At 35.1% G+C, this 17,539-nt stretch overlaps 2 protein-coding genes across 6 annotated transcripts in view; one reads left to right on the top strand and one right to left on the bottom strand.

The window, feature by feature from the left end:
* Positions 1-17,539, bottom strand: part of LOC105709990 (COP9 signalosome complex subunit 2) — a 425,050-nt gene that overhangs the window by 243,054 nt on the left and 164,457 nt on the right. The gene's annotated exons all lie outside the window — the stretch shown is intronic.
* Positions 10,625-17,539, top strand: part of FGF7 (fibroblast growth factor 7) — a 62,470-nt gene continuing 55,555 nt past the window's right edge. Inside the window, exons 1-2 of one of the 2 annotated variants that reach the window (XM_012442180.2) lie at positions 10,625-10,851; positions 11,444-11,995. In XM_012442180.2, the coding sequence (XP_012297603.1) occupies positions 11,710-11,995 (286 nt within the window). In that variant the 5' untranslated portion in view covers positions 10,625-10,851; positions 11,444-11,709. Of the gene's footprint in view, positions 10,852-11,443; positions 11,996-17,539 lie in introns of those variants that run through there. The other variant, XM_012442181.3, reaches the window with a different exon arrangement.

Raw genomic sequence — 17,539 nt, forward strand, 5'->3', positions numbered from 1 at the left:
CTATCAACAAAGTAAACGGACAATTTACTAGACAGAAGGAAATTTTTGCAAACAATGCATCTGACAGAGATGTAATATCCAGCATCTATAAGGAGCTTAAACAAATTTACAAGCAAAAACAAACAGTCCTATTAAATGGTGGGCAAAAGACATGAACAATTTTGAAAAGACATACATGTGTCTAAAAAATGCTCAACACCATTAATCATTAGAAAAATGTAAATAAAAACCACAATGAAATGCTATCCAAGATCAGTCAGAATGGCTATTATTAAAAAGTCAAAAAATAACAAATGCTGGCAATGTTGCAAAGAAAAAGGAACACATACACTGCTGACAGGAGTGTAAATCAGTTCAACCATTGTGGAAAGAAGTGTGGCAATTTCTCAAAGAACTAAAAACACAATTACCATTTGACCTAGCAATCCTGTTACTGGGTAGGTACCCAGAGGAATATAAATCATTCTACCATAAAGACACATATACACATATGTTCATCGCAGCACTATTCACAATAGCAAAGACATGGAATCAACCTAAATACCCTCAATGGTAGACTGAATAAAGAAAATGTGGTACATATAGACTATGGAATATTATGCAGTCAGAAAAGAGGACTGGATTGTGTCCTTTGCAGAAACATGGATGAAACTGGAGGCCATTATCCTTAGCAAACTAACACAAGAACAGCAAACCAAATACCATATGCTCTCACTTAGAAATAGAGCTAAATAGTGGGAACAAATGGACACAAAGAGAGGAACAGCAGACACTGGGGTCTACTTGAGGGTGGAGGGAGGAACAAGGGAGAGGATTAGAAAAAATAACTATCAGGTACTATGCTTAGTGCTCCAGTGACAAATAATCTATACACCAAACTCTTGTGACATGAGTCTACCTGTATAAAAATCTGTACATGTACTCCTGGACCTAAAATAAAAGATAAAAAAAGAAACATGCCTGGGACCACAATTTCAGATATGCAAAGAATAACATATAAATTTATATGTATAAATATAAATCAACCTAGCTTTAATTTTGATAATTCTGTTCTTCCAGTTTGGTAAAAACTTAACCTCAGTTATTCTTGAGTTTCCCTCTTCTGTTTCAAAATGGGAGAGATTTCAAGAGTTTTATGCATAGACAAAACTAGTGCATCTGGCTGTTGAGTCATGTATCTACCCTGATTCCTCTTCTGGGGTATTCAGTCACTCTATTCACATTGTTTCTACTGGTCTGAACTCCCTGCTATTTTCAGAATTATTTTAAAATATGGGAAATCTTTATGAGGTGTCCCTGATTTTCTGGAGTACTGTTGCTTCTGCTACATGCTGTGGTACTGTGGTACGGATATACACAAGCATGGCTCCCCAAATGTGGGGGCCATAAATTTTTCTCTATGCTCCCAGGTCCACGGGACTCTATAATAATTTCCCTGTGACAACAGCCGAATTGACCAAGCAGAAGAAAGGATATAAGAGGTCAAAGATTAACTCAATGAAATAAAATCAGAAGGCAAGATTAGAGAAAAAAGGGTAAAAATAAATGAACAAAGTCTCCAAGAAATATGGGACTATGTGAAAAGACCTAATCTACATTTGATAGGTGTACCTGAATGTGATGGAGAGAATGAATCCAAGCTGGAAAATACTCTTCAGGATATTATCCAGGAGAACTTCCCCAACTTAGCAAGGCACGCCAATATTCAAGTCCAGGAAATACAGAGACCACCACAAAGATATTCCTCAAGAAGAGCAACCCCAAGGCACATAATTGTCAGATTCACCCAGGGTTGAAATGAAGGAGAAAACGCTAAGGGCAGCCAGAGAGAAAGGTGGGGTTACCCACAAAGGGAAGCCCATCAGACTCACAGCGGATCTCTCAGCAGAAACCCTACAAGCCAGAAGAGAGTGGGGGCCAATATTCAATATCCTTAAAGAAAAGAAATTTCAACCTAGAATTTCATATCCAGCCAAACTAAGCTTCATAAGTAAAGGAGAAACAAAATCCTTTACGAACAAGCAATTACTCAAGAGATTTCATCACCACTAGGTCAGCCTTACAAGAGCTCCTGAAAGAAGCACTAAACATAGAAAGGAACAACCAGTACCAGACACTCCAAAAACATACCAAATGGTAAAGAGCATCGACACAACGAAGAACCTGCACCAATGAACAGGCAAAACAGCCAGCTAGCATCAAAATCGCAGGATCAAATTCACAAATAACAATATTAACCCTAAATGTAAATGGGCTAAACGCCCAGTCAAAAGACACAGACTGGCAAATTGGATAAAAAGCCAAAACCCGTCTGTGTGCTGTATCCAGGAAACCCATCTCACATGCAAGGATACACAAAGGCTCAAAATAAAGGGATGGAGGAAGATTTACCAAGCAAATGGAGAACAAAAAAAAGCAGAAGTTGCAGTCTTAGTCTCTGATAAAATAGACTTTAAACCAACAAAGTTCAAAAGGGACAAAGAAACCAACAAAGTTCAAAAGGGACAAAGAAGGACATTACATAATGGTAGAAGGATCAACGCAACAAGAAGAGCTAACGATTCTAAATATATACGCACCCAATACAGGAGCTCCCAGATACATAAAGCAAGTTCTTAAAGACTTACAAAGAGACTTAGACTCCCACACAATAATAGTGGGAGACTTTAACACTCCACTGTCAATATTAGACAAATCAACAAGACAGAAAATCAACAAGGATATCCAGGACTTCAACTCAGACCTGGACCAAGCAAACCTAATAGACATTTACAGAACTCTCCACCCCAAATCCACAGAATATACATTCTTCTCAGCACCAGATCACACCTACTCTGAAACTGACCACATAATTGGAAGTAAATCACTCCTTAGCAAATGCAAAATAACGGAAATCATAACAAACAGTCTCTCAGACCACAGTGCAATCAAGTTAGAACTCAGAATTCAGAAACTAACTCAGAACCAAACAGCTTTATGGAAACCGAACAATAGACTCTTGAATGTTGACTGGATAAACAATAAAATGAAGGCAGAAATAAAGATGTTCTTCGAAACTAACGAGAATGAAGACACAACATACCAGAATCTCTGGGACACATTTAAAGCAGTGTCTAGAGGAAAATTTATAGAAATAAATGCCCACATGAGAAGCAAGGAAGGATCTAAAATCGACACCCTATCATCAAAATTGAAAGAGCTAGAGGAGCAAGATCAAAAAAACTCAAAACCTAGCAGAAGACAAGAAATAACTAACATCAGAGCATAACTGAAGGAGACAGAGACACAAAAAACCCTTCAAAAAATCCATAAATCCAGGAGGTGGTTTTTTGAAAAGATCAATAAAATAGACCACTAGTCAGATAAATAAAAAAGAAAAGAGAGAAGAATCAAAGCAATAAAAAACAATAAAGGGGGTATCACCACAGATTCCACAGAAATTCAAACCATCATCAGAGATTATTACAAATAACTCTATGCACATAAACTAGTTAATCTGGAAGAAATGGATAAATTCCTGGACACTTGCATCCTCCCAAGCTTAAACCAGGAAGAAGTCGAAACCCTGAATAGACCAATAACAAGGACTGAAGTTGAGGCAGCAATTAATAGCCTATTACCCAAAAAAAGCCCAGGTCCAGATGAGTTCACAGCCGAATTCTACCAGACATACAAAAAGGAGCTGGTACCATTCCTTCTGAAACTATTCCAAACAGTCCAAAAAGAGGGAATCCTTCCCAAATCATTTTATGAGATCAACATCATCCTGATACCAAAACCTGGAAGAGACTCAACAAGAAAAGAAAACTTCAGACCAATATCCATGATGAATGTAGATGCAAAAATCTTCAATAAAATACTGGCAAACCAATTGCAAAAGCACATCAAAAAGCTTATCCACCGTGATCAAGTAGGATTCATCCCAGGGATGCAAGGCTGGTTCAACATATGCAAGTCTATAAACGTAATTCACTACATAAACAGAACCAAAGACAAAAACCACAATTATTTCAACAGATGCAGAGAAGGCCTTTGACAAACTTTAATAGCCCTTTATGCTAAAAACCCTCAATAAAGTAGGTATTGATGGAATGTATCTCAAAATAATTAAAGCTATTTAAGACAAACCAACAGTCAATATCATACTGAATGGGCAAAAACTGGAAGCATTCCCTTTGAAATCCGACACTAGACAAGGATGCCCTCTCTCACCACTCCTATTCAATATACTATTGGAAGTTCTAGCTAGAGCAATCAGGCAAGAAAAAGAAATAAAGGGTATTCAAATAGGGAAGGAGGAAGTCAAATTGTCTCTATTTGCAGACAACATGATTGTATACTTAGAAGACCTCATTGTCTCAGCCCCAAATCTCCTGAAACTGATAAGGAACTTCAGCAAAGTCTCAGGATACAAAATCAATGTGCAGAAATCACAAGCATTCCTACACACCAATAACAAACAGAGAGCCAAATCATGAGCGAACTGCAATTCACAATTGCTACAAAGAGAATAAAATACCTAGGAATACAACTAACAAAGGAGGTAAAAGATCTCTTCAAGAACTACAAACCACTGATCAAGGAAATAAGAGAGGACACAAACATATGGAAAAACATTCCATGCTCATGGTTAGGAAGAATCAATATTGTGAAAATGGCCATGCTGCCCAAAGTAATTTATACATTCAATGCTATCCCCATCAAGCTACCTATGACTCTCTTCACAGAACTGGAAAAAACCACCTTACACTTCATATGGAACCAAAAGAGAGCCCACACAGCCAAGTCAATTCTAAGCAAAAAGAACAAAGCTGGAGGCATCACACTACCTGACTTCAAACTATACTACAAGGCTACAGTAATCAAAATGTCATGGTACTGGTACCAAAACAGAGATATAGACCAATGGAACAGAACAGAGGCCTCAGGGGCAATGCCATACATCTACAACCATCTGATCTTTGACAAACTGGACAAAAACAAGCAACGGGGAAAGGATTCCCTGTTTAATAAATGGTGTTGGGAAAACTGGCTAGCCGTGTGCAGAAAGCAGAAACTGGAACCCTTTCTGACACCTTACACTAAAATTAACTCCAGATGGATTAAAGACTTAAACATAAGACCGAATACCATAAAAACCCTAGAAGAAAACCTAGACAAAATCATTCAGGACATAGGCATAGGCAACGACTTCATGACTAAAACACCAAAAGCATTGCTAACAAAAGCCAAAATAGACAAATGGGATCTAATTAAACTCCAGAGCTTCTGCACAGCAAAAGAAATGGTCATTAGAGTGAATCGGCAACCAACAGAATGGAAAAAATTTTTTGCAATCTACCCATCTGACAAAGGGTTAATAGCCAGAATCTACAAAGAACTAAAATAGATTTACAAGAAAAAAACCAAACAAGCCCATTCAAAAGTGGGCAAAGGATATGAACAGCCACTTTACAAAAGAAGACATATGTGAGGCCAAAAAACATGCAAAAATGCTCATCATCACTGGTCATTAGAGAAATGCAAATCAAAACCACATTGAGATACCATCTCACGCCAGTTAGAATGGTGATCATTAAAAAATCTGGAGACAACAGATGCTGGAGAGTATGTGGAGAAATAGGAACACTTTTACACTGTTGGCGGGAGTGTAAATTAGTTCAACTATTGTGGAAGACAGTGTGGCAATTCCTCAAGGACCTAGAAATAGAAATTCCATTTCACCCGGCAATCCCATTACTGGGTATATATCCAAATGATTATAAATCATTCTATTATAAGGACACATGCACACGAATGTTCACTGCAGCACTGTTTACAATAGCAAAGACTTGGAACCAATCCAAATGCCCATTGGTGACAGACTGGACAGGGAAAATGTGGCACATATACATGATGGAATACTATGCAGACATAAAAAACAATGAGTTTGTGTCCTTTGTAGGGACATGGATGAACCTGGAAACCATCATTCTCAGCAAACTGACACAAGAACAGAAAATAAAACACTGCATGTTCTCACTCATCGGTGGGTGTTGAATAATGAGAACACATGGACACAGGGAAGGGAGCATCACACACTGGGGTCTGTCGGGGAAAATAGGGGAGGGACAGCGGGGGTTGGGGAGTTGAGGAGGGATAACATGGGGAGAAATGCCAGATATAGGTGATGGGAGGAAGGCAGCAAACCACACTGCCATGTGTGTACCTATGCAACAATCTTACATGTTCTTCACATGTACCCCTAAACCTAAAATATAATAAAAAATATTAATAATAATGTCCATGTGCTGCTTCTCAAGGCACTCCAGTGCTTCCTTTATTTTCGGGGCACTTGGCATGACCTTTTGAAAGGGATTCATGTTTACTCTGTTAGGAAGCATATAGGACTTTTTCCCCTCAATCTTTCCTTTCCAGTATCTGTTTGAAAATATGAAAAATAGAAAAAATTGAATAAATGAACAGAATTTAACATTTCATAAGCTCACTCTGCCAATAGGAATTAACTTTTGACCAGAACGGAGGCAGAATGCAATTCTGATCACGTCACTCTTCTGCTTACCATATTATAACAGCTTCCCATTGCTCTTGGAATACAGATCATATGGCTTAATAAAACACACAGAGATCCTGCCTGCCTCTCCAACCTCTTCAGGTGCCACAGTCCCTTCTCATTCTCTCTACTAGGACCAAACCTGTGTTTCACAGTTGAAAGGACAGGTTTTTGTTGTTGTTGTTGTTGTCTGTACTGTACCTTTTCACCTGGTTACTTCCCATGCATGCTATAAAATTGCAGCTTTACTGGAATTTTTGTAGGGAAAGCTTACATATTGCCACTTATTATAAATAATTATGGCTCTATGTACCTTTTTTTGTAGTACTTGTCCATGATGGTTACCTTGTCTCATAAGAATAGAAATGAAAATGATAATTACAATTTAATGCCATTTTCACTTGTTAGAGTAACAAAACTCCAAATGTTTTGACAATAATTTTTTTTTAAACAAATGGGTACTCTTAGGTACTGCTGGTGGGATTATAAAACTAGTACAACCTCTGTGGAGGACAGTTGGCAATATCTATCAAAATAATAAAATATTTTTATGTCTTTTGGCCCAGGCAGTCAGTTTACTTCTTGAAATTGATCCTATAGATTTATTTTCATAGTGTAAAATAATATATTTTATGTCTTTATTCATTACAGCATCTTTTGGTAATAGAAAAGTACCAAAAATCAAATGTTCCTCAATAGGGGGTTGCTCAAATACATTGTGATATACCATTCAGCGGAATACCATGTACCTATAAAAACAACAAAAATTTGAGGAAGCTTCCTAAATACTGAGATAGAAAAATTTTTCTATTTTTTTTTTAAGTAAGAAAACCAACATGCAGAACAATGCATATGGCATGCTACCTTTTGTATAAAAATGGAAAAAGTAAAAAATAATATGTGTGTGTGTGTGTGTGTGTGTGTGTGTGTGTGTATAATATATATGAAAGGGATTCATGTTTTACCCTAGTCAGGAAGCATATATGACTTTTTCCCCTTAACCTTTCCTTTCCAGTATCTTTTTGATATTGGATTTTTTTTATACACACACAAATATGTATTCAGTTTGCCTGTATAAGCATAAGGAAACTCTAAAAAGATACACAAAAAACTAATAAAAATAATTATCTATATTTTGGGGAAGAAAGAAAACTCAGATGATATGGAACAGAATAAGATGTAAGAATGCAAAGTAATGAAAATATTTAATGATGTTCCCTTCTACTGATTATAGTATACATGATTCTGAATGAGGCAAAGTTTTAAAATTAATTATCAAAACAAAAAATTCATGAAACAAAAGTTATTTTCTCTCATTTACCTTTACATGGATAAAGAATATAACGGAGGTTGTTTAAGCAAAGTTAGGTGGCTAATTATTACTTTAACGACTGCCTGCTTTCACAATACTTACTGAAATTGATTCTCTCTATTCGTTTAATATATTCTACCCAAATAAACTATCCAAATATTAGGCATTGTTTCCTTTTGAAGAATTACCAGTGCAAACCTTTACTTGCAAAGCACATTTTAAAAAGCCAGTATTTAGGAATAGATGCAATAATCTTTTGTTTTAAAAATTTAAAATTCATGAGATGTAGGTATTTCCAATTAAAAATAAAGTTAATTCTTTTTTTTTTTTTTGAGGTGGAGTCTCAATCTCACCCCAGGCTGGGGTACAGTGGGGCGATCTTGGCTCATTGCAACCTCCACCTCCTGGATTGAAGTGATTCTCCTGCCTCAGCCCCTTGAGGAGATGAAATTACAGGCATTCACCACTACTCACAGCTAACTTTTGTATTTTTAGTAGAGATGGGGTTTCACCATGTTGGTCAGGCTGGTCTCAGAGTCCTGACCTTAAGTGATCCATCTGCCGTGGCCTCCCAAAATGCTGGGATTACAGGCATGAGCCACTGTGCCAGGCCAGTTAATTCTTTCAAGCCAGCAATGGTGTGTTAAAAAAGAAAATTCCATCTACGAATAACAAAAGAAAGACAATGGTTCAAAGTATTTCTGTGCTTAGTTTATCACTATAGGTCCATTAAAACAAGAGCAACAAATGGTTATCAATGTATAACTTTAACAAATCCGGAGGGTTACCCCATCTAGAGATACCTAAAGTTATTCTTAGTTCCTGGAGAATTCCTTTTGAAGCATAAATAGTAAGGGCACAGTGAAATCTAAGTTTGGTTCTCCATTATAGCTGTGGTCCTAATGAATTGTGGGTCCATCTGAATTAATTATCTTCCAACAAGAGAAATGATAATCAAAGAATTTAAACCACTGATACAGTTCCCTTATTGAGATCCCATTAATATTACTGGGATCATATTTCCAATTAGAGTGTAATAGTATCTAATGTACTTTAAGTGCATAGATCACAGTTTTATTCTTTTGTTTTCATTTTACAGTTAATCCTATATAGCAGATATTAAGGAGGCACTAAGCACTCTTTTCTAACAAACTACCCATTTCTTTTATTTAAGTATTTAGCATTTAGTTAGCAAATGTTGCCTTCTAACTTACTGATTTCTTGGTTTAAAATCTAGGGAGTCAGTATGGAACAAATGGATTTAGTAGCTCTTGAATATCTCTACATAGTAAATTTACTATTGCTAACTTTTATTTCTTTAGAAGCAATATCCAAGTCCTAGGAATTCTGACCCTGCTAATTACTGTTACCTTCCAAACTAGTGAAGTGTGATTCAGAACATAATAACACCATATTTTCTTTCCTCCTTCTCTTCCTCTTTTTAGAGGATACATGATAGAATACTTTCAGCCTTCTAGCTTTCAACAGATACAATCATCAAAGAGTCTGTCCTCCTCTGCTTTAATAAATGTAGAACATTCAACATTTGGTATATAAAGAGTAACTGGGTACCTCTGAACCATTCTGTGCTCTTGATTCTGTTTCCTAAAGGCACAGATACAAACAGAAACCACATAAAACTATAATCCAGTTGAGTAGATTTAATTTCCTTTTCCTATTTGGTCTACATGCACCACCTGGTGGTAAAGTAGTGCATTTCAAGTACGAGAACGAGAGAGAGAGAGAGAGAGAGAGAGAGAGAGAGAGAGAGAGAGAGAGGAGGTATATAATATGAAAAAGATAATTTTAATATACTTCCTCAACACTGATTTAGATAGACAACACAATTATTCTATGAGCACTACTTCATACACACTAGAACAAGAAATAAAGGAGAGAACTCATGCTGGAAAGTAAAATAGCTTTCTCTTATTTACCTTAGTAATAGATCTTATAATTCCATCTCTAAATTAACATGTACTGTTCCAATGTTCTTATGAAGGCAAAAATCAAATATTGATAACTAAAGTGAAACTATTTCCTCATTTTTAATTTTTAAGAATAACAGTTTTTTAAAGTAGGTGTCCTGTTTCTTATATTAGTAGTGAGTATAAGTCACAGATCACAGAATTATAAAACTATGAAGCACCATAGAGTCGTTAGACTAATACACCAATTTTTACAAATGTAGCAACTGAGACTCTGGAACAACAACTAAAATAAGAACCTAGATCTTCTCACTTTCAGCCTAGGAATATAAGATATAAAAATTGTACTCATATTCATATTCAGTGAATTGTCTCTGTATGATGTGGTAATACTCAGCTTATCTACACAGTGCTTTAAGGCACTCATATGTTAGTTAATACGTATTAGTTTTGTTCTAACATTCTGAGCACAAAGAAGTAATTGAAGAAATGCATGTATCATAAAGCTATGGAAAAGATTTTTCAAGTATCAAAAAAACCCTATATATATGTTCAAAGAAATAATTTTCAAAGTATAATACAACTGCTATATTGCAGAGAAGGTTTAAAAAACTCCCTTTCTCCTTCTAACTCTTTCATAACCAGAGATCTGTTTCTACAAAGTAGGTACCCACTTGTAGATTTAAGCATAAGCATGTTCATAGCTCCCTCTCATGACCATCCAGTAATATACAAGCCTCCTTTTATTCTCGCTTTGTATTCAACAGCTCACTGGCTAAGTTTTAATTGCTTCCAATGAGGTCAGCAAAGGTATTTATCGAAAAGCCCTGAATAAAAGACTCCACACACACACACACACATACACACACACAAGCACACACGCACTCACACACAGAGAGAAAATCTTCCTGCCTGTTGATTTATGGAAACAATTATGATTCTGCTGGAGAATTTTTCAGCTGAGAAATAGTTTGTAGCTACAGTAGAAAGGCTCAAGTTGCATAAGGCAGACAACAGACATGGAATTCTTACATATCCAGCTGTTATCAACAAAACAAGTAAGTTACTGTTATTTGTCTTTAAAAACAATGCTAAACGTTTTCTAAAAGTTTGTTTCTTTCTCTGATTTTAGTACTGAGCAGGAAAGTAAAGTTACAAGATTTTTGAGCCATGTAAATATCTATAGTAATTATGCTGTAGAACATAAAGATAAGGTTGAAGTTCTCCAGAGCAATCTTGACATTTAACTTAAAAACCTGGGCAGTTCAGGAGAAAATAATTGATTAACCACAAATGTAAAAGCATATAATAAAGAAGTCTAGGGAGAAAGCACTTATACTTTGTTAGTAGTAATTATAAAAGCTTAATTAAAAAAATAGTTCTATGTGCAGTATGTTTCTCACAAAATAGCAATTGGAATGAATGGTACAGTCATATTCTGTTTTATCTCTACTCATGCATAAATTTTATAAATCTACACATAAAGTGGTAAAGATTTTGACATCCTCTGGGAAGGCTGTTTTAAATATATCTTCAAAGTATAACCTATACTGTATATTATACTACTTCTTACCCACTAAAATTTATACATACAATTTTTTATCTTCCTCTCTCCTCCCCTCCCTATTCTTAATCTCTCATTGCAAACAGAAGTCAAGTAGCAAACAGCGTCACAGCCACTGAACTTACTACGAACTGTTTTTATAAGAATATATCAACAGAGTTATTAAGGAAGAATCCTGTATTGTTATCAGGAACTAAAAGGATAAGGCTAACAATTTGGAAAGAGCAACTACTTTTTCTTAAATCAATCTACAATTCATAGATAGGAAGAGGTCAATGACCTAGGAGTAACAATCAACTCAAGATTTAATTTTCATTATGTTATTCATGAACACCCGGAGCACTACACTATAATGCACAAATGGATACTGACATGGATCCTGCCAACTTTGCTCTACAGATCATGCTTTCACATTATCTGTCTAGTGGGTACTATATCTTTAGCTTGCAATGACATGACTCCAGAGCAAATGGCTACAAATGTGAACTGTTCCAGCCCTGAGCGACACACAAGAAGTTATGATTACATGGAAGGAGGGGATATAAGAGTGAGAAGACTCTTCTGTCGAACACAGTGGTATCTGAGGATTGATAAAAGAGGCAAAGTAAAAGGGACCCAAGAGATGAAGAACAATTACAGTAAGTAATTTTATTTTAAGTACTGGTTATGACCTTGGCAATCTGTTAATGGATCAATTTTCAGGTGATATGTTTTCTCAGCTTCTTTTTTACTTCTTGGAAAAAAATTAAATAAAATGTCATCTAATTTCTCTAAATTGAACTATGCTTCTAAAAATATCTCTTGGAACAGGGCAAATCTACTTATATTATAGTTGGACCTGATAATCCAGGCCAATTTGAAAACATATACTCCTTGTACTCAAAATGCTCATAAGTTAAGCAAAATGTAAATAATATTATTCACACCAAAATGTGACTTAATACTGTCTAGCAAAACTCATTAGGAGCTCTAATTTAGAACTTTATAAATTATCACTAAAAGCTACTTATCACTAGTTTAAAGAGTAGGAAATTTATTTTTATTAATTTGATTTTCTTTGGAATAATATTTTCCCGATGTAAAATACTTAATCTGTGCTAAGAAATGCATTCTTTGCAATTGCGTATAATGACAAAATAGAAGGGAATCTGTGGTATCCTTATTCGTTTAAGTTGTAATGAATTTGTATTAGATTGATTATTTATCAACTTAGGCAGAAAAACAGATGCCTTCTAACATTTTCTTTAATGAAATCTTCTATGACATAAAAGTTCTATGCTACCTTAAGAAAAACGTAAATGTGAGGAGGAAAAAAAGTGAGCTGAAAGAGATGTTAATTCCATGAGTTTCAATTTAAAAGCCTTATATTTTTCCCAGGAATCAGTTATTCTTATGTCGAAATATCAAGGTTGTGTTTTTCATTTAATGATTATGATTAATAACCAACTTCAATAGTATTAAATTTAACGGAATAAAATACACACCTCAACACATAAATTAAGAATTTAAAATGCTTAGCAAAAATAAATTTTGTTTACATTACTAGCACTCAGACAACATTGTTATTAATATATCATTTTATATTAATTGTGTTAAAGTCATTTGAAGAAGAATGCATTGGGATACTGGTGTAAACATGTGCAAATCACACTGCCAGGCTTGCAGCAATTACTTCAAACTTTTGATGCCTGTTTACTGAATGACTTTTAGGGTTCCACGCTAATCAACCAATAAATGGGAATTTCAGAGAATTATGTTTCCAATATGAAAATGAGAGGACCTTCTTTTTAACCATAATTGATATAGAATGTTAAGGCCATTTTAATGAATTGACAGTTATGATTTTATTATTATTATTTATCATTATTACTGAGATTCATAAAGGTATCATGTTAGTCCTGGAAAATCATTCAGATTATACTAAAGTTTATCTAAGGAATGACTATTTGGAGAAAATTTTTTGATACCTACTTCTACATGAGCAACACAATTTGGCCTATAATCAATTTATTTAAAAGTTACTCAGATTTATCATGGATGATAAAACCTGGTGGAGAGGACAGAGCCCAGGTAAAAATTATGACACAGGGGTCAAATTCCTGTCTCTGAATGATTTGGGGACAATTTCTTAGTTTTTCTGACACTCAATTTTTTCATCTGTAAAATATGGCATAGGTACAGATGATTTCCAAGATACATTTCAGTTCTTATATTCTATTTTAAACCACAGAATATATTTCATAAAGAAACCTAAATATCCATTGTATAATTATCTCAAACAATGAATGAGATTAAAGTGGTAGGATGAATCATTACAATTAATTTCAAATTGTAGCAACAAGGTTACCAAACCCAAGCACTGTGGGATTCTACATTCTGACTAGTTCCTTTTCAATTCTTTTATCAAGTAATGAAAAAATTAAAAAGTAGATGTCAAATCCAGTGAAAATGAATGGCATGCATAATTATTTAGGATCAACAATATCTTCAATTGGAGTTCATTCATATATGTAAATTTTATTTTGTTTGTATTAAGATTTCTTGAAACAATGAAACTCAAGTAGTAGACATACATAAAATGCTAAAATTATTTTATAGTTTGAAACACAATTTAGTGCTAACTTTGAGTAACCCTAAAGCCAATTTTGTAAACCATCTCCTCTAACACTAATTCTATAAGACAACAGAACAAAAGAAAGAAAGTTGCCCTATGTTGTTATAAATTAGAATGTCACAATACCAATGTACTAAAAAGACAAGATATGCAAAGTGTAAATAATTTTCACTTCTATAAGCTTTTCTATAGGCTGTATATATGATATGCTTCCTTAATACTGTGAATTATCCTGGAAAGAGAAACTTTCATCAGGATCCTTTAAGTAGACTCTAAAATTATTGTCAAGTTATATGGCTATCTTACTGAAGAAGGAGTTAGTAATATTTCTCGAAAGTTAAAAAGAGTATAAGGTACTTTTTTTTCTATAGGCAGACCTTAGGTACAGAGGGAAATGCTACAGTGAAGAATATATGGAAAATAACATGTTAGAATAAAATTCTGATAGCCATTTCCTATTATTTGAAGGGTAGCCTTACAATAATAATTTTAAGAGTGAATGCCCATACCTAAATGTGCTAAGTGACATGTGAAGTTGAAGCTGCTATACTAGGAAATCCAGGTACAAAGAAAATGCTCAAAATTTGTTTAAAATAACAAGAATAGAAACTTGAAATTATAAAAATCAAAGATTGTTTACATTCATCAATCATTAACTGAATGAATGAACAAATGAACAAAAGAATGTTTCCTTCCTATTTTCATTAAAATGAGAGTAAAATGTAATTGGATTGACTACTAGAATGAAATGCAGCAGGATTCAGAAAGTGGTGAAGATCAGAATCAAACTTAGAATTTCATTTTCAATGTTTTGATGTCTTAAATTTTTTCAACAGGTTGTTAATCACCTTTCTTTGAAGGTCTTTTAAGTTGGTATAGATTTTAATGTCTTGGAAGATAAAGTTTTACGTGAAAAGTAAGATGTCAGTTATGGAAAATATAATTGTTCTTTTGACTACCATAAGAAAGTCCCCAATCTTTGCTCATGACTGTTTTTTGAATGAAAGAGAACTGACCTGAGAATGTCAATCAAGTCTTCAGAAAACTATTCACTTCACTAGCAGAAGCACAGCTTTCACACAGGAATGTGGCTTTTAAGATACTAGGAAATATGGATTGGAGCTAGCAGGAGAAGAAAAATATATGGATGTATAATTCTGCTTTTAGAACGTTTTGGGCTGGGGCAAATGGATGGAGGGCATGGAGAAATAAAAGGGAGTGAGGGGGAAGTGGATGTGACTGTTCATGTCTCATAGCTTTAGATAATTTTTAAAAATTACTTAAGGTATCCTGGATTGTGAGGTTGTCACTTCCTTTAGTCCTACCTTAATTGTTGTGTTTTTTTGTGAAACATTTTAGATTAGAATGAATACATTACAGGAAGAGTACACCAAGGAACCCAGTGGAAATAAGACTTGTATTAGTAGACATATAAATAAGAACTATGAAGATGGGGGAATTCATGAGAGGCCAAGCAATACTGGAACACATATCTAACTCTAGAGGGACAGAAGTTGTTACTAGAGAACTGGTCATAAGGATTGTGTACTACTGTTACCCAGGAGGCAGAAAGTCTCTCCTCTTTACTTGTGTCTCTGGTGGCTTCACATTCAGCCTAACAGTAGGTTTCCAGGTGATGAACTGGTACCTAACCTTAAAAAACATAATAATAATAAAAGAATAAAATGTCCCTCCAAAGTGCACATTCAAAATGCAGTAAATATTCATTTTCTCTGTGGAAGAAGAGCACTGAGAACATCATAAAAGGACGAAATGAATGGTCAGTACTTCCCCTTTGTTGTCAGAGCTCTCCCTGTGGGGACAAGACCAGAGGGTGAATTTAGGTAACTGTTGCACTAGGCAGTCCAACAGCAGACAGAGACTATCATTCTGCACCTAGCAGAAATAACACTGCTGTTTAAGCTGAGTATTGAGGTGCTGAGTGAGAGATAGCAGCAGTGCCCTGGGCACTCAGTGACCGCCTTGAGAAACAGATGTGGAAGACAGAACCTAATCCCTTAGGATAATTTCTTGCTTTTGGAATCCAACTGCTAAAAAGTTGTGCTCTTCCCAATAATAGTCAATATCATCTACTCCTTTAAAGAAGAACTCCTTGTCACAAATTGCCTCACTTGGTTGTAATTAAGCATTGTTAGTTCCATAGCTAGAAAAGGGTTAGTCATTCTGAAAACTGGCCAATGATTTGGCAATATTCTCTTTTGGACTGTTAGACTGTGATGGGATATGGCCTAACAATTGGCAAAAAGCAAATAAACACAGCGTTGCTGAATTTGACTTTGGACACAAAAGCTTCAGCAACTCATTTGTCAACAATTCTTTGGATAGGCTCCTACTTAACAATACTGTCTGTTAGAAGCTAGCAAATACACATATCGCCTCTTAATATGGAGATGGTAAATTTGCTTATATTCTAAACAGTTCTTAGCAAGTTATGTAAAAAAGCAGTAATTCACATTATCAGAATAAAAAATAGCAATGTAAGGACAATCCCTGCCTTTAAAAAATAGATAATAAGGAACATAACTATGGAGTTGAACCAAAATCCTAGAAATTTTAGACAAGGTAGAATCTTGTAGAACTGGTGACCTGCATTCCCTTAAGTAACTTGTTAGGGCTTTAAATTATGGAGAATGGATAAATTGCTGGGGAGCAGATTTGGAAATATTAGCTTTCTTTAATTAGTTTTTAATTTTATAATTTTTTTTTTCTGGCCATCACATGTGCTTGGCACTTATGAAGTCCCAGTAAGTTCATTCATTGCCATTAATGCATATTTTATCATCTCTTATCTCTTTTCTAAATCCTCATCTAGACTGACCCTTATGACTTGGCTGTACAAAAACTCTTTAGCCTATACTTTTAGATCATTCAGAGACCCAAGTGAATTACAGAGAATGCAAGAAGTCAGCTCTTAGATATTGAAGGGGTTGCCTTTTCTGTATTTTTTCATTTCTCAACCTTGGCTAAATATTACAACCAGCTAAGGAACTTTAAAAAAAAAAATGATGCCAGATTCCACCCACACAAAAAATTTCATTAAATTGATCTGAGGTACAGTCTGGGCATCAGGAATTTTAAAAGCTCCCCAGATAATTCTGACATGCTGCCAAGGATGAGAACCACTGGACTAAATGGATCACATTAGATTACTGGGGAATTAAGTCAGAATCTCACAAAGGCGGGAAGGACCACGCATTAGTATTTGTTAAAGTTCTCCAATGATTCTAAAGTGCAGCTAAGGTTGTGAACTACTGCTTATGGAGACCACAAATTCTAATTCAGCCTGGACCACCTCAGGTGTCTTGGGAATGGAATCTGTAGAGGGGTTCGAAGTTAACTTGAACCCTAGAGGATTTTGAAATAGGCTTGGTTAGGCATAAATCTCTGAATTATGCACTGAGAGGGTTCTTCAGGGCTCATCTGACCTATCTGACAAATTTCAATGGCTCCAACATTTGATGAACTTGCCTGGAAATGCATATGATGGCAGCTCTGTAGCTACTATGTTAAGAAGACTGCTTTATTGAATGAGTTAGCTGCAGGCAAG

This window comes from Aotus nancymaae, unplaced genomic scaffold (genome assembly GCF_030222135.1).
Source record: "Aotus nancymaae isolate 86718 unplaced genomic scaffold, 86718_ANA_hifiasm-v0.15.2.pri h1tg000062l, whole genome shotgun sequence".
Classification (NCBI taxonomy): Eukaryota; Metazoa; Chordata; class Mammalia; order Primates; family Aotidae; genus Aotus; species Aotus nancymaae.